Below are 24137 nucleotides of genomic sequence, written 5' to 3'. Positions count from 1 at the left end.
TTTGTACTTAAAGTAGTGTGTTTGAGGCACATATTCCAGCAGTTTCACTGGCTATGCATTAATTTAAGTGTGTCTTTTATTACAGTATGCAGATCCATACTATGATGTCTCATCCTAAACTAATCTGTTACTTCAATTTCAGTATGTGAGACAGAAGCAGCAAAAGTTTATCAGCTATCACTAGAAGAGCACCTCCAGCCTTTCAAAGACAGCATGGAACAATTCATTAGTCAAGGTAAATAATGAAACGTCACTTAACCTTTTCATGACATTTCAAAGGAAAGTTATGGGAACAATGTTTATACATTGTGGGAAAGGGACTGTTTATTTTGGCATCATAGAAAGATGTGGATTAGTTTAATCAGATGCCACACAGTTCTAAAAGATTTGCAAAATGATTCTGTTGTTCTGTAGTTGACTCACTCTCTTTTGCATGACAGCAAAGACAAATGCTATTGGCTTGAGTGTGTGATCTTCTGATAAGTTCAACATTCCAGTAGAAAACAATTTTACAACCTTTGTTCCTTGAAAAATTATTGAAGCTGGATCTGTTTCATTAACTTCTTTCCAAAGAGATAATTCTTTTGTATGTGCCAAAAACATGGAGTAAGCATAGCAAAAGTAGTTAAAGGTTTTCCAGATATAAGGCAAATCCATATGAAATACTTGGATGTGATTAGTGGAAAACACTGCAAGAGAAAATATATTAGAAATATGCATGATGAACTGGCATCCTGAGTGCTAGAAGGAAAACAATGAATAGACTATGCTTTCACTGCTTTCCTAGACCCTTCCTTTGCAAGACTACAGGAGGTATGGATAACTTTAATTTTTGACTAGCAGTATATCAGAGCATCTCTTGAAATACTGCACTGAAAAAGTATACTCTGTATTGACCAATTCACTTTTTGATACAAGTTAAAATTCAGTGCATCAGGGTGACAATGGCCTGATGAGTATACCAATGTAATTGTAACTTTCTTGACCACTTTGGTGCTCCTGCTTTAATATTGCACTTTATAATAGAAGACAGACCTGTTACCTCTGGAACAGGTAAGTTATATGAAAATTCAGATTCTAGTGCTGATTCAATGGAGCTGTCAGTAATTTCTTGGCCTAGAGCTGTGTTAATGAGCTGTCATATATCGAAATCATTATTAACTGAAAATGCATTATGTTTGAGAGGCCAGTCAGGTACGCATTCATCTCTTCTTGGTTAGAATATCCAAGATGACCATCTATCTGAACATTATAAGAAGTGGAGTGCGTATGTTTAGTATATACTGATCCATGCTATAGGACTCTCAATTACAGTGAATGAATAGAGCAAAACCACCATTTTGAACCATCAAATGTGAACTGATGTTTTCTAAGGCAAATGTCTATTAGCCAAACCTGGCAAACAGGATGTTGTCTCCAGCAACAGTAGGTATGAACTGCTTTAAAACTGGATTCTGATTATGTACACGACATATAAATGTTTCATTAGTGGCATGATTAAACAAGTAGCAAGTGTTTTACATTAGGTTTATATTATTATTTATATATATGGATAGGGGACAATCAAATCACAAGTTGGTCTGAAAGAGATCACTAATGATATACTGTAGATCATGCCATATGTTTGCATATTAACCTTAATAACAGAGTAGGAAATCAAACATGAGGATTCTATTTCATCAGACATATATGTTAAATTTCTTTCACTTCTTTTAGAAACCATACTTTTAGAAGTATCTGACTCTATACTTTAGCTTACTTTATGATTTCTGACTATGACTTCCAGAGCATAATTATATATAAGCTATATAGTAATCTGTACTGGTTTTGCAAGAACACGCAATTTCCTTTCTTGATTCTGCGTCTGTATTTTAGGAAAGTGTGGAAAAAGAGGAGGGGGAAAAAAAAAAAGAAAAAGAAATGCATCTCATCCATTAAGAACTTTGCTGTGTTCCCATGTTAACAGGGATATTGTCGGGTGGTTGACAAAAGCAAAAACCCATAATGTCAGTAAAAATATCATTGTCGCATTTTAATGAAAATAATTGGAAATGTGTATTGTGAACACAGTGGACTGTGACTAAACAATTTCTACATTTATTTAAAACTGTAAGGCACATTTTGCAGAATTCTGTCCCAATGTAAGAAAGACAAAGGTTAACATGTAAGAAAAAAGAATCTCTGGTTAAGTTCCAAAAATAAAGTAATTTTAAATACCTTTCATTATTAAATCCTTTGTTTTTACTTCATGGGATTGAATTCAGACTTGAAAGAGGCCATGTTTAAAGCAGGATTTCTCTTTCCTGTTCAGTGTTTGACAGGCTTTTGATCTAGATATTTTTTCTAAGGGCTTTTGTTGTTTATGTAGACATAATCGATGAGTCTTTTCAGCTAGACTGCACACATGATCATTTAGAAAAACAGAGGGACAATTCTTGGCACCTTTTGGGGATTCGTGTTTATATAACATATGCTCTGGGCAAAGAAAAATCAAGCTTTAAGTTTTTATCTTTTCAAGTTCCAGTTTCTCTAAAGTCAGAAAAAGTTTTAACTTATAATTCAGATGAAAAGCATTTTTCATAGAGTTGAATAATTTGGCATGTTTATATGATGCCTTTTCAGAGTAGATAACTTGTGTGCATAATGGGACCCAAAAGTTCAAAGTAGCTAGTTATTTACAGCATATTCACTTATACTTGTTGCTAGCAGCTAAAATGGAAAATGGTTTTGCCATAGGCAAGAAAACTTGGACATCAAATTAAATATCCTTGGCAAGGGGTTAGAAAGGCGCTGCCTTATAAGAATAGTTACTGTCTGGCACAGATATATAACTTTGAATTAAGTTACTGTAGCTAGTCTAGCTGTTTGTTACTACTGACATATGAATAAAACCATCTTTTTTAACATTAACAATTTTATTAGATTCATGAGAGACAAAAGAAAGGTTGTCTATTACTAGCTTACTTGTAAAGATTATTTCATTTGAAAGATAAGGGAAACAGGCAAGAATGTCTTCAGAGTCATAATGTTTTAGATGAAAATGCCAGTGGTATATATGATTGAGACTGTTCAGCGTTTGCCTTGCCAGCCTAATCAGTAGGCTAAATAATCAGCATATTCACTAAAATATGCAAATTAGTGAAAGGATGCCAGTCCTTTTTCTGATGGACTTCAGGGTCATTCTTAAAATGATCATTCTGCTTAACAGAAGATCAAACTACCTGTCCTGTCCTCTCTACACTGGCTTAGTGGATATTTGCAAGCATGCTTTATCCTGTGCATTTGATTTCTGGGGGCCTGTGTGTCTCAAAACCTCCAAGGCAATCCTCTCTGTTCTCCCATGTTTTCTGTCCTCGTTTTGGGTCCACGTGCTGTAAATCCTCAATCATAAAGTATATAATGTGGTTGTTTTGTTTTCACAAATGTTAATAATTTTTTCCTGAAATTCTCTATAGCCACAGGGTTTAAAAAGGGAAAAGGAAAAAAGGAAAAAAAAAAAAAAGAGCTACTTCAAAAAAGGAGACTGGAAAAAAATTGTCAGAAAATACAAGACTTTTTTGTTTGTTACATGTTTATAATCATTCTTTAAGGTTTTCTAATATTTGAGTAATATAAAATATGTGTGAAATTTAGTAGAACAGCGGTCCTTTTCCAGTGGAAAGTTATTCAGACCAAACTGTAGGAACTGAAAAAGTACTATTTGCATCTCCCCAGTATAGGGTATACATTCACTGAAGTTTTCTGTCCTTGAGTTACTCCCCACAAGTTATCACAATTTAAATAAGAGAGATTGCAAAGGAAAACACTATTTGGGAACCTTGTCTCCTTTGTTCTGTATGTAGTTGTGGATAGATAGGGACACAAAAGCATCAGAGATCGCATCCACCAGTTTAGAAAGCTTCAGAAATCACTTCTTTTCCTGGGGAAAATGTGTCTGACACACAGGACAGTGGGGAAATACTGAGGGCGCTAATCATCATGCAATTTGTAGAGGAATTTCATTAGCAGTTAGTAATCCTTTAACCTTGTCCCCACTTGATAGGATAGCCAGCTCATGTTGAAAGAATTGTGTGTGCATGAACCACAAATGAGTCTCAGTCCCCAGGTTTTAACTGTGGTTAGCTTTGCAGTGAAAAGCAGTCTTTGGGTGTTTGCTGTTGGGACTCCAGCTAGGCTGTGCATTCTTGTCAGCCTGATAGGGCAGGAAACTTATGATAGGAGGCAACAACCTCAGAAAAGTCAGTCTGCTTTGGGAACTGGGAAGAGGTAATATGTTGGAATCACAGCTTTTCCACTGAGATTCTATAAATTGTGCAAATGTCGCAGACTTCAAATCTGAGCAAGTCATCTGATATCATATTCAGAAGCCAAACCAGTATAGTTAGTTTTAGACTGTAGACTTAAGAAAAAGCATTATAGTGTAGGAAATTCAAGCACTAGAATGCATTGTTTGTAGAAGAAGTAAAACCATAATTTCCTGATGTTTAGCTAGTTCATCTAAAAACAGTGGGAATAATTCCAGTATGATTGTAAGCTTGGGAGTACAAGGTAACCATTCAACCTTCGGTTCCTTCTAGTCTTATTTTGCAAAATTCTGCAGTTCTGCTCTTGTTAGTGAATGCTAGCCCCAGGTTTCATTCTGCTGGATCCAAGAATACAGACTCTTCTTTAGACCCAAATTCTAGCCACATCCTCAAGATCTTGCAGAATAAAGATGCTAAAATTGTCCTCTTGGGAAAACTGTCCGTAACCATCTCCCTCTTTTTCCAGGAAGAGCATTCAGGAATCCAGTTTCCAAACCGTTAGTAAATGAAAGTATAAATCACAGTGTGTTGTATTTATCGCTGTAGCTGCAACCAGATAGTTGGCTGTGACTTGTTCTTTTAGGTCAAGCAGCAAAAGGCTGTGCATCATCAAATGATGGATTGTGAATGAGACTAAAGCATCAGACTGAATCTTGGATAGCTGGGTTCTGTTCCTGGCTCCAGAAGTACTGTAGATGATTGCGAAATGAATGCTGCTAGGGTAATCTTAATTCTGGCATTTTCTAACCCAGAATGATTGATTTTGCAGATTCCATTTTCTTTAAATGTTGCTTTTATAGTTTGATTAATATAAGAGGAGAACATAGCACTACTTCATAATTTTTCTAAAAATAATTTGAGAAAATATGACTAAAACACCATTATGAATATACACTAATAAATGTTTTTGTTTTTCTTTTTTAAAAAATGTACAGAACATTAAGAGGTTGGATATTGGTAGATTTATGTGGAGACATTCACTTTAAATATTATTATTATCAAAATATACTCATTACGAAGATTAAAAACCAAATTTTTTTAATTTTGGAAGAAAATGTTGGAGAGTTTGAAGAGTGAGCAACATAAAGTCATTAGAACAAAAGATGCAGGAATTCACACTTAAACAATTTAATTCCACAAATGTTTACATTTTTATGTTAGTATTCTTTTTGTTGGATTATTGAAAGAGCTTTTAAAACTTGTTCTTTGAGTGCTGAAAGTATTTTTTTAATCTCACACTGACATCTTAATGCTAATAAATAGTTTAATGTCAGTAGTGTATAAACTTGTCCCTACCTCAGATGTCAGCACCTCCACTGGTGTGCATTATTACATAATAATCCTAATTCAGATTGTGTTGTATTTGCAGCACTAAACAGGCTTCACTGAGTTAGCCTCACCTTGCCTCAAAGTCCATGAAAGGCCAGACCTTTAGACAGGGGCTGGCAGCTGTTTGTGCCTTTGGCACAGGACCTCATTTGATCGTTTTTGTAGGCATCAATACAATGATTGCAGACAGCACAGGTCTGGTAGAGTAAAAAAGGTATTTCGGCGTCACTTGGGAACAGATCAATGCATGAGTGTCACAATAGCATGATACAAGTCATCCACCCCAAAATATTCTGAATAAATGCAGCAGATTAGTGAAATTACCAAAAACTTTGTGGATAGTTTGGGGGGAGGGAGGGGAGAATTAATTAACATTTTAAATCTCTTCTCCAGTAAAATCCAAAATGTGTTCAAATAACATTGATTTTACCACATAGTGCTTGGGATAGAGAAGGAAAAATAAAGAAGACATTAAAGCTTAAGAGTACTTAGCTTCTTCATTAGCCCTAATCACTATGGCATGACATGTTCTTCAGCACTGCAGCGTCCAGGCTCACAGCTGAACAGCTTTCCTTTTAAATCAGGCCTGAAATCTCTTGCAGTATCTTTACTGTAACTAATAACATGTATTTAGTCCTTGGTATTGCTAGCTAACTGCACATCTGTTTAGTGCCTAGTCCTAACCGGACTGAGACCTTTGAGCAGTGTAGGATTCTAGAACCAGTAGCAAGGAACATGGGGTGAGGAGCTCAAAGCTGCAGATGAAGTACAACATATTTTACTTCTGTGAATGTGACATATGACAACATTATAGTGAGTAGTCGCTGAATGCACATAACTAAGTATGACGGAGTGATTTTTAAGTGTTGGATCTGGGTCCCACTTCTCCCTCCATTCAGCTGACAGCAGATGCCATCTTTCAAAGGGTGGCAAATAACCTATCTTCTTACCAGACTGCTGCCTGAGATGAATTAAAAGAGGACACGAATAGCAAAATGTGGAGAGAGTTCACATCTTGAAACACAGCATGTATGAGGGGTAGATAGGACTTGTGCTGAGGTTTTTTTGTTGTTATTATTAATTAATATAGTTATTAATTTGAAAAGTCAGTCTCCTTTTGTAGAGTCTGTTGTTAAGTTTAAACTATTTTAACTTTCAAAGATCAACTTTCAGTGCTCACATATTCACTGAGAGTTTAAATGTGGTTTCATAGATCTTGGTCATAATCTGTGGGGCTAGCACATAATTTGAGTTGTTTCTGTTGTGTGAGATTGTAAGGTCATTGTGAAGTGCAGTTGGTTGGAATCAATATAAATGTTTATGTGTTTATCATAGGTGTTGAAAAAACTGGAACAACATAATTAGGAAAATGTCAGCATATTAGATCCCCTATCCCCAGTTATCTTCAAGAAACTGGGGTCTGAATAAAGTATTTAAATGTTCTTTTTCATGTATGTATGAAAACCTTAGAAAATGAGGTAGAGGGAGTGGGTATTCATGCTCACAAACTTCTTTGAATTTGTCACAGGAACACAGAAGGCTGCAAGACTCTTGCTAGGATTCCCAGAAAAAATATTCCTTTCTTCTCTTGCAAAGCTTTCTTAGCATGAATGTACCCGATAATAAACCATCCAAATGTACTTGGATCTTTGTTCAGTGTAAATAGAAAACTATAGCAATGTAGCTCTAATGACTCATTGAAAAGGCATTATATCTGTCAAAAACAACAACAACAAAAAAAACCAACAACAAAAAACCAACAAAAACCCAAAACTGGCTCCACTTGAAAGTTACTGGAAAGCACATTCATAGCTAATTATAAACAAATACTAGTTAACACTTTAAATAAAAAGAGAGGAAAAAAGCAAGAAGATTTAGGACATAGACAAGCAGATGAAAGGATTCTTGTTGCCTTCCATCTGAGATTACTCAGATGCATTCCTGTATTCAATTACCTGAGAAGATGTGATATTCCCTTAAGAGAGATCAGGAGATCAGAAGGGATGGCAGTTTCGTGCATCTTCTTACTCATAGCCCTTTGAAACTTGTTCAGCAGAAATAGCTTAAATTGCAACAGGGTTTGGGGCCAGACGGTGACTACAGACAGTAATCACTGGGTCAAGATCATACCACAAACCAACAACAAAATGTTCTGGTGGAACAAAAGCTCTGAGAGGGCATTTGAATGCTGTTTGAGTAGACCTACAAGGTCTACTGGGAATAATTTCTGAATCGGAACCAAAGGGTCAGTTTATTTTGTGACTATGCTTATCTAGTACATTTGCACATAAAGGACACCGATAATTCTTATTAACTGTTAGCTTTGAGTCTATTTTTGTCATTGAATTCCTGGTATTATTGCATATTCATTTTTAAGCTTAAGTTTTAATGCCTTTTTTTTTATTATTTTACAAAGCCACTAAGCACGAGCCCATGTCATCATTTAAAACTTAATGATCATCCAACTTTTCTTTTCAATCTTCCCCAAAACCCACTTCCTTTTTGATAGTTTCCATCTAAAATGGCTACTTAGATCTTCCCAGTGTAACTCATGTCCCCAACCACATTAGTCTTATTAAATAAAACATGCAAAGAGAATAGACAACAACAAAAATCTAAAAATTGAGGCAAAATACATTCAGAAGTCTAAAAGGGGGAAGAAAGAGGGTTTTCTCAAGAGCTTTCTACTGATCCTGACATCTTTGCTATTCTGCTTTGGTATTTCAAAGTATTTCAAAATACAGTGTTGAATAGTATGCTGATTGCCAAATAGAATAGCTGTATTATTTTGGTGTTTTCTGGGGGCATTTAAGAGTTCATGTACTACCAAGGAGAATCGAGGAGCTCTCTTAGGAGCTCTGGCAGGTCTTACAAACTTGAACCTTAGACCCTAATAATACCAGTGTAAGTACATGCCCTTGCTTGTGGTGGTTGTTCCTCCAGTATTTTCTCTCTCTGTCTTCACTTTCTTTCTGTCCTGGTGGTTGTTCCTCCAGTATTTTCTCTCTCTGTCTTCACTTTCTTTCTGTCCTAGTCATGCGCGTGAGATACCTACAGAAGGTATCCTCATGGCCTCTGTCAGGCACCTCAGGTCCTCAGATCTTAGTGGAGCTGGATCAGCAGTGACAGAACTGCCTGACATTCCATACGCTTTTTAAGGAAGTGTGTCCCTCAGTTTTGTTTTTAGTTTTGTTTTGTTGGGATTTTTGGGGAGTTTGTGGCTCTGCCAGAGGAGATCTCTGGTATATTTTCAAAGTCCCAGCTACTATTCACTCAGCACTGCTGAGGAAAAAAAAATTGTCATCTTTAAAGATCCTGGTAAATCTGCAGCAAGGGTTTGTAAAAGTGTTAGAAATAGTTTTCCTTTTTTTTTTTTTTCAGGAAAAAGGATTTCTAAAAATTGCACTGCTTTTGAATAATATGTATATAGCACAGGGGCAAAATAGTTCCAGTTTAAAACAGTCATTGTAAGTCTCTGGCTTCCCAGTTAGTCTTAGGTCAAGTGTTTCTTAAGATTTTTAAGTCCTCTGGAAGAGAAGATAAAGAGTAAAATGTTGCACTTTCAAACAAGAAATTGCAACAACTGATGATGGAGACAACGATGTTATATGCAATATCTGTCCATACAGAAAATAGTCTGTACATACAGAAAGTAGATATATTCATGTAAATAACTTTTTTAAAAATCAGATTTAATGCAGAAAGTATAACAGTTAAATTTGGAGGAGACTAATGTAGAAAGTTTATTGGACTGAAAATGAGAAGATACTTGGCAATGTTCTTAGTTCACACAGTGGCTTGATTCCTGCAGAGATTTTAGCATAATAGGTCCAAAACGTCACTTGCCATTGAGGTCAGAAGGGACAATTTGTGGTCAAAAAATGGCTTTTATGTCCTTACCTTTGAACCACTCTTCACTTAATTTAATCTTCTAAGCTTCTTAAAGAAAAAAAAAAAAAAAGGACTATTTGCAGAAAAGTGAATTATACTGTTCTGCTAAAGACCATTATTTTCTAGAATGTCTGTGTAAACTTCTCACACTCAGTTTTGTGAGATGCTTCGGATTTTCGTACATGCATAGGTTACTTTAGTATGGCTATTCATATATGTGCCTTTGCAGAAGTTTATACGTAATCTTTGCAGGACTCTAATCTAAAAGAACTGGAAGAGCAAACACACGAATAACGGCATGTATCATTCTGGAATGTGGGTATATGCTGATAACAACAGAGCTTTTGTGAATTAAATTAATTAGACTTTATTTGAGAGGCCTTGTTGGAAAGCTCATTTTGAATTGCATGAAATCAAGGTTTATGCTCCAATTATAAAACATCAAGCAGTAAATTTAAGCAAATGCAAAACGTGATGAGAGAAATTAGAACATCTGATGTGAGTATATTTTGAAGAAATACGTAGACCCTGTAGTTAAAAGAATTGATTGACGAGTCTTGGATATAGTACAGTCCTCATGCTTGCTAAGGAATGACATAAGGAGGAAGGAATGTACTTGAATTGTGACCAAATATGTAAAGTATTTAGGAAGTGTAGACCTTGCTGTAAAGGGAGACCATCTTTAAATAATCTGAAGGTATCTTAATGGAAAAAGCAGGCAAACAGTGGAACATCATCCAACAAGAAGGCATTAATGATGCTTTCAAAAGAAAAAGTGAAAAGATAACTAATTCAGTATATGTTGTAAATAGTAGATAAAGCAGCTTTGCTCCATGAGGGATCACTTTCACTCTAAAATGTTCTTTTTTTTGATATGGCAATGTTTTTCAATACGACCTGAGATTATTTTTCAACTATATCCTTTTAAGTAGATTTTACAGAATATATATGCCTTCAGGATTACAAGACCTGCATATAAAGCGCTACAATATATTGAGTGTATGCAGGCAGAGATATAAAACTAAGTTTTACCTCTGCTTACTGATGTATTACATGAAATATAATGGGTAGTATTTCCTGGTATGATATAGTCTTTAATAGATTTGGAACAGTGTATTTGGAGGTGGTTTAGTAAGTTAGTATCAAGGATCAAGAAAACTACTCTTAGCAGGGAGTTGGAGAAAAGATGATGAGTCAATAAAACATGAAATCTTTTCATTTGGGAAAGATAACTGACCCGAGAGTGGCAAGTCCTACATCTGTCAGAAAAGCCTGCAAGCGGTTGCTGCTGTGGTCAGCTGACGGATTGCTAATATGTATGAAAGCAGATACGGCTACTGGATGGCTACAAGACTTCTTTTAATGTTTTTCAAAGAAAATCAATAAGACTTTCTGAAGTAATCTTGCTTCTTGAGGATATAGATAGAGAAAAATTTTAGTGGCAGAATGGAGTGCTCAGATGTGCTCAGCTGCCATGGTATCCCTGGAAATGACCAATTTTCCTGTATCAGCCATTGCTATGGTAGGATTACTGTGGAGAGGGTAGGGATTTTCTCCTTTTTACTTCACCTGGTGGAGGAGTTCTCTTTTGTAGAAGGAAATACACTTTTATCCCAAAAGTATTCTCCCGAGGTGGGCACCTTGCAGCTGGTACTTAGCTCTTAATTGATATAGGCTGCCAAGAAGGAAGAATGCCAAACTAGTGCCTTGCAGGCGCTCTCTTTACAGTAGTGATGAACTGCTTTGGAGGAAGAAGTGACAGTAAAGATGCGTTATATTGAATGAAATGGTAAAGTTTAATGCACTCTGGGACACTTAACTGAAGCTGTCATAACTGAATTTTTTTCCTCCCCTACTCAAACAGGAAAAATGAGTTGAAAGCAGCTTACCAATGGGGCGATTAGTACAGAGCAAAATACCAGTAACCACTAATATTGGGTGATCGTATTAGTGGCCAGTTCCAGCAGTTATAGGAATCTCTAGCTGCTTTAACATCTAATAGTTATTCCATTGTATCCAGGTGATAGCAAGACTTTTGTATTTCTGATGATAGGAGGCTTTCTTCCCTTGCTGCTTAAATCTCAATGCATGCCTATGACGAGCCATTGTCCACAGGTTTCAGATGTTTACTGTATACTAGTGCAAAAGCAGTCACCTGAATATTTTCTTTGGGAAGGGTCAGACCCCTGAGTGTACATACCATATTTTCTTCTCTTTCACTGGTGCCACCTGTTGTCTTGTGGAAGGAGAATTGCTTTCATACGGTCCTTAACTTTTTATGTCTAGAAAAATGAGAAAGCAAATGGATTGCAAGTCAGATTTACACTTGAATAATATCCTTTTGATAACCTGCAAAAGGTTTAGAAGTGTCATCACATATTTGGAACAGACTACAAGGAAATTCTCTTTTAGAGAAAATTCTTTCCTTGCAAGACTCCGTTTAATGCCAAGAGGTGATCTGATGCAGGATGAAATCTCTCTCTGTGGGTATAGTAGCTGCCTTATGCATATGTACTTATTACTTTTTTAAAAAAAAAAAAATCTATTACACGCACCTGCATCATTCAGGGATTCTCAAGATTCTTTTCATTGTGTAATACCCATTTTCTATGAAATGATTAAAAGTACAGATACCTGAAGTATTTTTTTTTTTTCTTCCTCTCTGGACCATAGTAACTTTCCTTTTTAATTGAAACAAAACTTGCTCCAGAATGGGGACATTCTGACATGCTTTGATAAGCATAGACATGTGCAGAACAGTTGAAATAGGGAAGAAAAAAACCAAAAGTAGACGGCTCAGAGGATGTTATATCCCATCAATCCTGGAAATTATAAAGAGAGTTATAACCTATGAATATGATGTATGTACTAAAAGACTGTCCTGGACTGGAACATGCTAGCCTCCATTTCCAAGCGTTGTTTAACTGAGGAGTCCAAGTTACATTTTTCAGTAATAGAATTATTTATTTTAAAAGGTGTATCTGCAGATACTTAGTGAAAGTGTTAATGCAGAATTAGATATTGGATCTCCCTTCATCCAGGGAGTTTGTGTGCAGTTTTTTCTCTCTTGCGCCATATGGTTTTACAAGTCATACCTTGAAGAGAAAAAAAAAAAATTAATGAAATTCTGTCAAAGCTGCCAGGTTTCACCTGGTTTCATATCCAAAGCAAGGCAAGGCTTTCAAGAAAAACTCTAAGTGAGCCCAGATTCACTCAACACTGGGCCCAAGTTCACTCAAAAGGGTTGTGAGCCCTCAAAAACCTTTTGAAGAATCTGGGCTGAGTTTCAAGTCGGTATTGAAACCTGTAATCAGGCAGGCTTCACGTGCTCTTGAATTTCCTTGAGAACATTTACCCAGCTCTCCCTCAAGTTTTCTGTGGTTTGCTGGGATTTTTTTCACTTTCAGCAAAACAATGATGGAGCCCAAGTCTTCAAGTAATAATTACTAAATAAAATGTTTGTTGCTGCAAACATCCAGGCACCACTCACCCTGCTCAGCAAACTACATTACTACTAATAAAAAGCATTTGCAGCTTCAGACATAGCTCTGATCCTTGTTCTGACTGGGGAAGAATAGGTAAACTCAATTTGTGTGTCTTTGCTACAGATTTCAGGGGTCTATTTTAGTGTTAGTGTATGTTTATAAAGTGCTATTGACTGAAACATTGTAACAGAAAAATAGTGGTTATCTTTGTTCCCTAATAATTCCATTGCCTTTCTCGTTTTTGCCAAATTTAAAATCAGGATTTCCTTTTTCAAAGGCGGTGTGTATACAATGTAGAAAAATAATTTTATTGGATTATTGTTGTAGAGCTATGTAGGGAAAGTGGAATGAAAAATAGCTTAAAGGTTTATTCTTCTTTTTTAGATTTCTATATGAATTCTGTAACATTGACATTTGTTTCCAGGACAGTTCAGAGCCTCTTCATGTCCCCAAACCCACTAATTCTTGGGAACCTTAAAATTCTCCTTGCAAATTAGCAGGCCAGTAGTCCAGCAGACTGAAAAGGGGAATCAAGTTTCAAACTAAAAAGCTTTTGGCTAAAGCATGCAGATCTTAAATGGGATTTAAATTGTGCTATCTGAATCACTATATAGGTATAAATCACGCCTAAGCACACATGCACAGAGCAGTTCGTACTGTTGCTTTGCACATTGGGGATGCCTAAGTTAATACGCATGTTCTTGTAGATTTTGTGTATGAGAATACCCATGTAAATTAAGTGAAATGGGTACAAAATAAAATATGAGAGAACACATGGAAAATAGATAGCTTTTTCACCAATGTGTGGCAATGACAGTTTTGTATTTTTAATTTCCATCACATGATCACCAAATTATTATTCTCTTCATATAAAAACAGTCGTTTTCAATATGGGCCTGCTATGGCTCTAGTACTTCACTAATTGAAGTGTGTACAGGGACATGATGTGTGCAGGGAGAGGGAAGGGAGCTTTTATCAAGCAACTTTTAGAAAAACTATAAGGCTGAGTCCTTCCTGCTCTTCACTCAACTTTTCCTCCTCTTGGTAGACCAGTTCCCATATTTCTTAAGTTTTCAGAATCATTCTTTAAGATATGTTTTTAAGTCACTTTCATGTCTTGGTTGTTGTTTATATTACTGCAAGATTTTTTTTTTTTTTTTTAATTTTCAAAACTTGCTTCGCGTTTTTCTTTTTGTTTGTGGTTTTTGTGGGTGTGTTTTAATAGGGATATCAAAATTCATGTAGTTTTATTTATGTGAGGATTTTTTTGTTTTTTTTATTTTCTTTCAGAATTGATGTACATGAGTATATCCTCAGGTGGTTTCTATACATTTTATGTATGACATCTTTACAATGAACATTATCCTGAAACAACATCTTTATCTTTCACCTTGTACCTAATTCTTTGATTGTATTTTTACAGCTAAAATAGACCAAGAAAATGAAGAGAAGTCGCTGGCAGAAGCACATAAAAGGTAAGAAAGAACAATGCAGTAAAACCTTCCTTTGAAAAATATGTTTTGGTAGAAGTTGCTGTATTGGTAGCCAGCTTTATCATATTTTTGAATAGTGAAAGAAATGCACTCAGAAAACTAAGTGATATTTATTTATTGTCAATTTGAATTTGACAATTAAGAAAAAAATTGAAGGAATATAGACACGCAGCCTACCTTTAGAGAAAGGTTGTACATGACTTCTGTCTTTCAGAAAATGCATGTATCTTATGTAAAAATAAATTCAGAATATACCGTTTGGACTGAGAGAAAATTGTTCGTACTACACCAGAATCATCGTGATTTGACAGACACATAGCATTCCCCAGACAACTATTATTCATTAGATACTACTTCCTGTGCTTATAAAATGTCTGCTTTAGAATAAAGAATGGAAATCTGTTTTTTAATATACTAATAATATGTATAATTAAATGTGACTTCCTTTGTAGAATTGTGAATAAACCTTCAAATAGTTTTTTGTGGCAAAAAGCAAAATACCTCATTACATTTCATTACAGATGTGTGCAGTTGAGAGAGTTTTCAAAATTGGGAACTTCACTGAATTGCACAACTTGTGGTTTCTTCTGATTTTTTGGCAGTGTTCTCCAGAAGTTCTCCAGAAGCAGTGTTTAAATGGGACAGATTTTTATCTGTCCCAGAAAAAGACCAAAATATGACACACACCATTTATAGTCCAGATTTAGTGAAACTGAGCTTGCATTTGTTTTTCTTTCACTAAAAATAGCATCCTCTTTTTGTATGAGCTACAACTGACACTGAATATATGCTAATGAATATATTCATTATATATTCCCAGAGCTGGGAAGTCTCTCAATAGGATTCCAGTAAAATATACCATTATAAAAGGTTCTAGTTTTTACTATGGTTTGTTAGCCATTCTATGGTCCTGATGCCTAAATTGGCCACCTTCTGTAATGCCACAGTGCAGTTGAAATCTTTCCTGGTAGAGCACCACATTTTCTCTCTATTGCCTTGGGCCATGCACCAAAGATAGTACCTGAAAAGGAAGCCAAGGGGAGAGTGGATATTCCTCTGCCACAAGAAGCCTGCTACTTACTTGTAAGGAGATGGTAGGTCCTTGAGTGGTACATCAGTCATGCAGGATCATGATGGCAAAAATGGAACAAAGGGAGTATTGCTTTGGCTTTCAAGTATATGAAAGGCATTCCTGACATTTCTCAGGTTTGTTTAACTGCTGAGTTACATAATTCTTATCCTTAAAAATCTCCTTCACAATAAAACTTTGAGAGAAGAAACTGCTGTTAGGAGAAGAGATTTTTGTGATCTCTGACTGCTCTTTTAAGGAAACTGTTTCTCCTGTAGAAAATGGATTACACAACATGTTGAAAGCTGATAGATATCTAAGGACAAGGGGAATCTGCAATCTGTTCAGAAATCTTGTGACTTATCACTGTCTTCTGGTGTCTAATTCACTCTCCATTCTTATTTTTTTCCCTGACTGCACTGGAACCATCATATCAAAAAATTCCGATTGGTATATCTAGCATCCACAATATGGGGGAAGAAAGCAAACTGCTCCCTGGATTCTCATTCAGCTTCGTCTGCTCCTTCCGACTTGTCCGAATTCTTTCTTCTCCCCCTGTGTTGAGTGCAGCAGCTCCTTTTACGCAGTAGTTTGTCAAAAAGAAGATTTCGCTTCATTGTTTCTCTTTACTATGAATATCTAGCAAGGATAACATCACGTGCAAAGCCTTTTGTGGAACACATGAGGAATTATGCTAGGACAACATTAGGGCGAAGATATTTTTTACTGGTATCTATGCTACATTTCTCTTCCTTCCTTCCTTCCACCTTCCCACTGAAATTCTTAATCAGATTAGTGATATTTGTTAAAATGTTGAGGACAGCTTCATAGTATAGCTTTGGTATTATATGTATTTATTTCACTAAGATCTTTAATTGGGCTTAGAAATAAAATGCTTGGGATCTTTTTTGGCAGGGGCTGAGTGAAAAAGAAGATGAGAGCTTAAAAAGCAAAATAAAAGATTAGTTACATTTGGCTAATCATAGGTAGAACAGCAATGCATAGGATGGCTAGACAAGCAAGTAGTGCAAGGAAAAGTGATGGATTAGATGGAGCAAAATTAATGTGATTAATGTACTTGGATTTTCCTTTCTGAAGTGGATAACTTCAGCCCATGTGTAAGTTCAGGTCTACCCCACAATAGAATTTTTTTAGTTTTCAGTGAAAACTATGAAGTTTCTTTTGTTGTTGTTAGTTTGGGCACAAAATATTAAAGCTGGTATCTCCATAAAAATGCAAAAGTCTAAAAGAAAAGCTCTTACAGCAATAACAACAAAAATGTTTCTAAAATGAATAATGATTTGGGGAAAATGCAGCAATGTGTATTTTAGAAAAGCTCAATTGTGCAATAGATGAGCTGAAATGGAAAGTTAATCTTCCACACAAAATAAAGACAAGGAAAATGGAATGTCTGCTCCAGGGACTCCATACAGTGTATAGCTGTTCATTTGTCACAAGTGAGAAAATGTTTAATCGGTTTTGAAATGATGTATTCTCTCTTTATTTATCGTGTTTAGTGACTTTAAGAGTGTCAGTATGTAAAGTGTTTATCCAAGGAATGGATTTCTGGCACATGGATAAAATGAAAAGTGAAATGTTTAGCTCGCAATAGGCATATGTTCCAAGATCTCTCTGAGTAAGTATCCTGAGATGAGAAGAAAGCACACAGGTCTGTGTTTATCTAGCTTACGCAGGCAGACAAGGAAGGCTCCAGCCTGGTATTAACACTGAAGTGACATGGAATGTCTTCACCAAACCCCAAACAATTACATCATTCCCTTAACAATATTGATAAAGTGTAATAAAAAAGAACCTGGCACTTTCCAATTAGATCCTCATTGCTAAATACTTGAGAAACTGTGAAATACTTGACAAGCTAAAGTAAAAACCAATGTTTTGGGGGGAGGGGAAAGAAGTAAAACAGGAGAGGGAGAGGAGGAGGAGGAGGAGGGAAGGAGATGTTTCTATGTTTTAGGACTTCACAATTTGGCACTTCTTTTTTAAATTTCAGAGTATGTCCTCTGTCCCAAGATGCATAGCTATATGCACAATTCACACCGCTGTATGTATCATTTAAACAACTTTAAAATTTAGCATCTTTCTTTGAAAATTGGGAGATACAGCGCGATTTCCACCAAGCAACAAATACCTTCTCTGTCTTCTGTATTTTAATTTACATAGCTTTAAATACCTCTAATCTTTCAAGATGTGATTTTCTTTAAGCAGGGAGAAAAAATAGAAGTACTATTTTTTCCACATATGCCTAATACAATTTTAGAATGGGACAGAGTTTGATCACAGTATCCACAGTAAGTAGGAACTAAGCTTGCATCAAACTTATTATTATTGTCAAAAGTAATATGATAGCTGATGTCTTGTTTACCGTGCTAGGATATAAGGCAATAGCAACAGCAGCAATATAATCTTGCTGGTTTATAATCGGAAATGATCTAGTTGCTCCTCTTCTTGCACTTCATTCCTGAAGAAGCAACAGCTAAACAACCTGACTAGAATTACCAGAAACAGCATTCAGTGAAGCAGAAGATCCTAATTCTCTGCCTTGCTACCTCTATTCAGCTGAATAGCTATGAAGGAATAGCATATAGCTTTATTACTTTCTTATAATACCTTACCCAGTATTGAGTTCTGATCTCCTTGGAAGGCTTCCAGGTTAGGGTCTTTTTTTCAAGAAAATAAATCCAGACTGTAACACTGATCTCTCTTCCACTGAAATAGTTAAGATGATCTTTTTCTTTTTCTTTCCCTCTACCTGCAATGATTCGTCTCTTCTTGGAATAACTTTGGGAATCATTCACAAATTGAACAGGAGGTGTTTGTTTTAGACCTGAGACACAGTCAGATGATCTTCAAGTCTTCCTGCTATCACTCAATCAAACAATGAAGCATTGGATTCTAAATTCAGTGCAGTAGCACTGAAAATTGCTCAGTTTATGTTTACTCATACTGCACTCATATAAGAGGCTATGTATGCTGAGAATCTCTTAAGAACACTACAGATCCTTTTATTTCTAATATTTCAGATAGTATAACCCTGCTTGAAGTGATAACATAGGTTACGAAGACAACAGTCCCATACAATGGTGGCTTGATTTGAGGTGAAACTGTTCACCCGTTTTTCCTGCTGGGATGCCTAATGAAGGCTGGATAGACAGAAATGCTGCTCACTATCATGGCTTTGTGTACATCACTGATTTTAACAAATCTGAGAATTTAATCTGTTCTTTAGTAAATCTCAATGCATTAGGAGAATATATATTTGTTTTATAAAAAATCAAACAGAGGACTTTCTGCCTTCTGACATAAGTATCAACTGGAGAATTTAGGATGTGTGTGGCTGGGTACGGAACACTCATCTTCTTATGTCAGGATATTTTTATTTGGTTTATTTTATAATTTGCTCCCATTACTTGCACATTCCAGCGATTTTTAGGCTTTTAAGTGCTTCCTGAGTGCAGCCTCCCAGGCACCTCTTCTGTTTTCAGGACTTTTAATAATCCATTTAGCAATTTGTTGTTGCTTTCTTTGCCGTAGCAACAAATGACATTAATTTTGAAGAGAAATGTTTACCTTTAAATTCCCTGCAAAAAAAGTTCTCCTGACACAACGCTCTTTGCAGACTTCCATTGGCTTCACTGAACATGAGACTTGGGGAGGAACAAAGCCTTACACTTGCTTATGAGCTGACAAGTTGATGACACTTGGAGAAATAGCAGACAGTATGGTACAATGGCACTGCTGAAAAGCAACACCTAGAAATGTAGCACCTAAGTCTGGTAATCCTTTAAAACAGTAAATGTTCCTCCCACCTCACTACCCTCCACACAATGATTTGGATTGTTTCCAAAAGTGAACTGTAAAGTTAAAGTGAAAATTGAGTTAATGATTGAAATAAAGTGGTGAAAAGCTCAGAATGGAGAGAGGTATGTAGCTTAAAAAAACAAAACAAAACAAAACCAACAGCACAACGCTTTTAACTGAAAGGCAAGAATATGCTGTTGGACTCCATCTTTCAGTACTCTTTGGCCATTCATCCTTTGTTGGTTCCTTTACTGTTAGGTCTCTTTCTCGCTGTGTGGCTCCCAGCATGCAGACTTGAATTGCTCATGGTAATACATTTCAGACTGTAGGTATACATTAGTTGCATCAGCAAAAAGTAAATACTTGGTGAGCAAAGGAAATGTGTATAGAAGAAGCTTACACACTGTTAAACAGATTGGATCATTCTAGTTTAGTATCCTGTCTCTGACAAAATATAAGGGCCTGTAAATATGCAGTAATGGAAACTTAGATGGCAGTTTAGTTATGTCAGAAAGTCTCTTCTGAAATATGGGTAATTGATCTTTCCCTGAAAGATGACGTCTTTGTCCTTTTCTGAAAATATTTGCCAAATGACTGCAAGTCTTTAACCATTTGCACAATTGATTTTTGCATGTAAGAGCATTATCTTTTGTTTTAAAGATGTTGGGCTGCTTGCTTAAAAAAACCATCATTTTATTTTATTGGTTTTAAATTAGTTAGCATTTAATGGCATTCAGCACTAGTATGAACAAATGGTAATATAACTTTTAGAAGACTGGGGTACATTTCAGAGATATAATATTCTGCAATGTAAACTCATCTTTATGCAATTTGTTCTACAGTTTATGTAGAGGACCTATTCTTAGATCTTACAGTAAAAGATAAAGGATATTAGTTTAAGGTGCAAATACAGTTACACAGCTAAGTGGCATTGTTATCAGGGTGTTGCTTAGCTGTATTGTTAACAGTATAGTTAAAATAACTGGGGTCTGATCATACCCCAAACTACTGCTATAGCATTAAATTCAGGATTAAAAAAACTAAGCGAAGAATCACGTAGCTAATAAAATTAATGAAAAAAATACAGAAATTAAAATCGTTAAATGTGGAACCTTTTGACCTCCAGTTTATGTCTAGCAGGTGGTTTCACTGAGTAGTCCTCAAAAATTCAAGATATTCCTCTTGAGCTGTTACAGCTGAAGTAAAACGCTTGTGTGCGTGTGTGTACGTGTAATTAGCTCCAGTGCCTCTCCATTGTGCATCAGCTTCTGATTATGTTCAGTAGGTTTTTTCTTTCATCATACTGTCTACCTGAGCTGTTTAGTTACATTGTTTCCTAAGGCCTTCACAGTATAGTGTTTGCATTTGCAATGACTGTGACTTCAATGTGGATAACAATTCTGCTTTTACCCTTTTATGTTGATTTGCCACTACAGTTGTTGCTTTCTTCCTTGCTGTATTTTAAGATTTACTTTAAGGGTTATTATATTATATTGCTGTTTTCATGTATATGCAAATAGAAAAGTAGAACGTCAGGGATGTGGTTTAATTAGGTCACAGTTGTATTAACTCATCTGGGAACTATCCAGTCATAACTTACACAATATAGGCCATTCCTTCTGTAATAATTTCCAGCTGATGGAAGGCTGCCATCAGCCATCGGCCCCTCCACAGTATAGGGCTTGCCTCGGCCTACTGCTGAAACTCCACCGTGCTTCTCATATACGGAGGTTAAGTGACTGGGAAAAAAAGCGTTGCCTCTTTACTCTTCCTCGGTTTGTTCCTTGGCCTTGTTGCCTTGTTTCTTGTCTTCCTTAACAAGCTAGATTCAGAAACAGCCTTAGGGAACCAGATCCCTTCTGCACTGTGTCTTAAATGAACACTTCTTATGGGATAAGTTGCATCTGCTTCTTTTCTGAACTGCTGCCTGAAAGATGGTTCTACCTTAATTAGTCTGTTAAGGAGGTAAAAGTTCCTTCTTCACCCCAAAGGAAGAAACTAGGGCAATGGTTACCCCAGAAGAGAAACACCATGAAGCCTTCGTGTAATCCTTGGAAGGGATGGGAACAGCTCCTCCAGACATGAGAGTGTTCTTAGGCCAAAGGAGTATGGTTTATTTAGCTTTGCTTGGATGTGTGAATATCAATGATTCGCATATCCAGAGTGATACGGTTATTTATTACAATCTTTCCATCAATTCCAATGGCTGCCACCTTTTCATTTAAACTTGATCCATATAAAAAATGCTACCCATTTTTCTCTGTACATCTAAACAAAGATACTGTCACTACTCTGAAGAGAATGTATTGGGATAAGTCAGGAGTTAAGTCATAAATGCCTAACATTTGAAAAATGCATGCAAAGACCTTTTCAATCTGACACTTCATCAACCCAAATTTTCAAGTCTTTCAATTTACTTTCATGGGATTTTGTTGTAGTTGACTCTAAGAATATGAAAGCCCCTGTGAACATTTCTGTCTTCTCCAAGGCTGGATTTCTTCCATTCATAGTTGTGCTGCCTTTAATGATATTAGGGAATCCTGTGTTCATGCGTGTTAAGGAGAGAGCTCTTGTACACTGAATTAAGTAAGAACGCTGTTCAGAGCAACACTGAAGGGTTAAGATGATGCATCACAAAATGTTTTAAATGCTAGGAGGTTCTATAATACCGAAGTAATTCAGAGCATTTTTATTCTATGCTTTTCAAAGAATAGAAGCTGAAACCTAAGTTTCACTTGAGGACCAAAATAGAAAGAGTGCATGAAAATACTCCCAATCAGACCTGTAGATTCATTTCACTTGTTACTTTTAGAGTGTGTTTTTGTAAATGCACATGTATAAAATTTCATCTGTGCTGGATTATATTCTTAGACCATGTGTTAATATTATATGTACATGAAATCTGGTAAAGCATCTGTGTGGTTTCTGTCTAGATATCTAAATAATCCGCTCTAGGTTTAAGGCAAATTACTTCTTATTTTGTTAGATAACTCTGACCTTGACCCTGCGTGAATTTCAGTTACAAAAGTGAGCCATACCATGGGAGCAGGCAGATTACAAGGCCGAGGTTGACATCAATAAATTGAAAAAACAGAATAAAACTTTTAACACAATATTTAGTACACAACGGTTACACTACCTCCATATGTAATTATAATCTCGTTAAGTAATGATTGCTCAGACGACCTCCATTGCATTAGACAGTGAAGATGAGGTGTGTTAATAGAAACATCTGGAGGCAAGTTGGGCTTTAACGTGAGGCATTTAGCTGTTTCTTACCGCTCTGAGGGTAGCAGCTTGTGTGTCAGATTGCTGCTGTTGAATTTCATTCTACCACTGTATTCTGTGTCTACTGGCACCTTATTATTTCTTCAAGTTCAACTGGTCAAGGATTATTTAATATGTCTGAAGCTCATATGTTAGCCTTTTTAAGAGAGAAAAATAGTTTTCTCTTGGATATGTTACTGGGCCTGACTTTCCAGTGCACACAATTGCATGACATTGATTTACACATGGTCATATTTTATATGCCCAGTTTAGCACAGAGCTATCCATGCGTCTACATGACAGCTTAGCTGGCATGCATGAGCATGATATTCACACTAACGTAAAACTAAAGGCATTAAACTCTGAGAAAGAGAACTACACGTTCATGCAAACTATGCAGATTACGGTGGATTGCAGCTAACACCAATGCATCTAGGAAACTGAAAATACCTCAAGCCAAGTTTTTGAAAGAAAATTCAAACCTGTTTAAAATTGTAATTTTAAAATTACAGGAGAAAGCACATGCAAATTAAAAATGCGTTAGAAGAGTCATGATAAAAAATGTTTGCTTTTTTCCCTGAGTGGCCTGTTAGAATACAATTGTCAGACTCAAAAAAGAACCCAAGGTTAGCTCTGTTTCTAATGTATTATCCCAATTCATATTTTAACCTGAATAGTATTCTTGAACAGAGACGTAACCTTTAAATATGCGTAACAGAATTTGGGTTCACGTAAACCCCAATTACTGGGTGACCTGTGGCTGACAAATACTTTGTATATGATATAGTAAAGGTACGAAAAATACCTCTAACCTACATTTCCTGACCTTTGATTTTCAAATGTCTGGAGGCTGACTCAGTCTGTGCAGAATGGCTTTTTAAACACTGTATTTTTTTTTTTTTTTTTTTGTCATCAGAAAAGTTCTGTCTGCCAAGATTGCTCCATCCTGCTTGTGACGTAATTTAGCACCTAATCCTGTGCCACCTGGAATAAAAGATGGCATAGCTACATCAGTGGAGCATTTGCTTACATCAGAGTAATAAAATAAAAAAATAAAACAAACAAACAAACAAAACATATAGAGGGACCAGGTTGTAGTCTAGTGTTTTAGAGTAAGAATGAGAATAAAAATAGGAAGAAAAAATAAATAATAAAAGTAGAAAAGGAAAGTCTTGAGGAATACTTTTAAGATGTAGTGTTAACTGTCGTCCCTGATCACCTAATGTTTCCAGAAGATACAAGCAACAAGAAGTGATTTGGCAAATTTCTTCCTCATGCCTAACCGATATACCTTAATATGGACCTGATAAAATTAATTTCTAAAATAAACAGATTGTGAAAATCTCAGTGTTCAAATTCACCTTCCAACAAAACTATAATTTAAATTAGCCATGGCCATATTATTTTGCTACTTAGCTAGCCCTATTATGAGGGACTTTGTTCCTGAAAGACAGGACTAAAGAAATATCCACCCATTGAA

General features: G+C 36.0%; 1 protein-coding gene across 1 annotated transcript in view; it reads left to right on the top strand.

Moving 5' to 3' along the window:
- The window catches only part of FMN2 (formin 2), a gene marked incomplete at both ends in the record, with an annotated part of 159210 nt that overhangs the window by 111907 nt on the left and 23166 nt on the right, over positions 1-24137 (top strand). The window contains 2 exons of the mRNA XM_082306194.1: positions 143-235; positions 14433-14484. Of these exons, the coding sequence (XP_082162320.1) occupies positions 143-235; positions 14433-14484 (145 nt within the window). The remainder of the gene's footprint in view (positions 1-142; positions 236-14432; positions 14485-24137) is intronic.

Source organism: Platalea leucorodia, assembly GCF_965183815.1.
Source record: "Platalea leucorodia genome assembly, chromosome: 3".
NCBI lineage: Eukaryota > Metazoa > Chordata > Aves > Pelecaniformes > Threskiornithidae > Platalea > Platalea leucorodia.
Note: the sequence above shows the minus strand (reverse complement) of the source record. Positions and strands in the feature narration are given on the sequence as shown.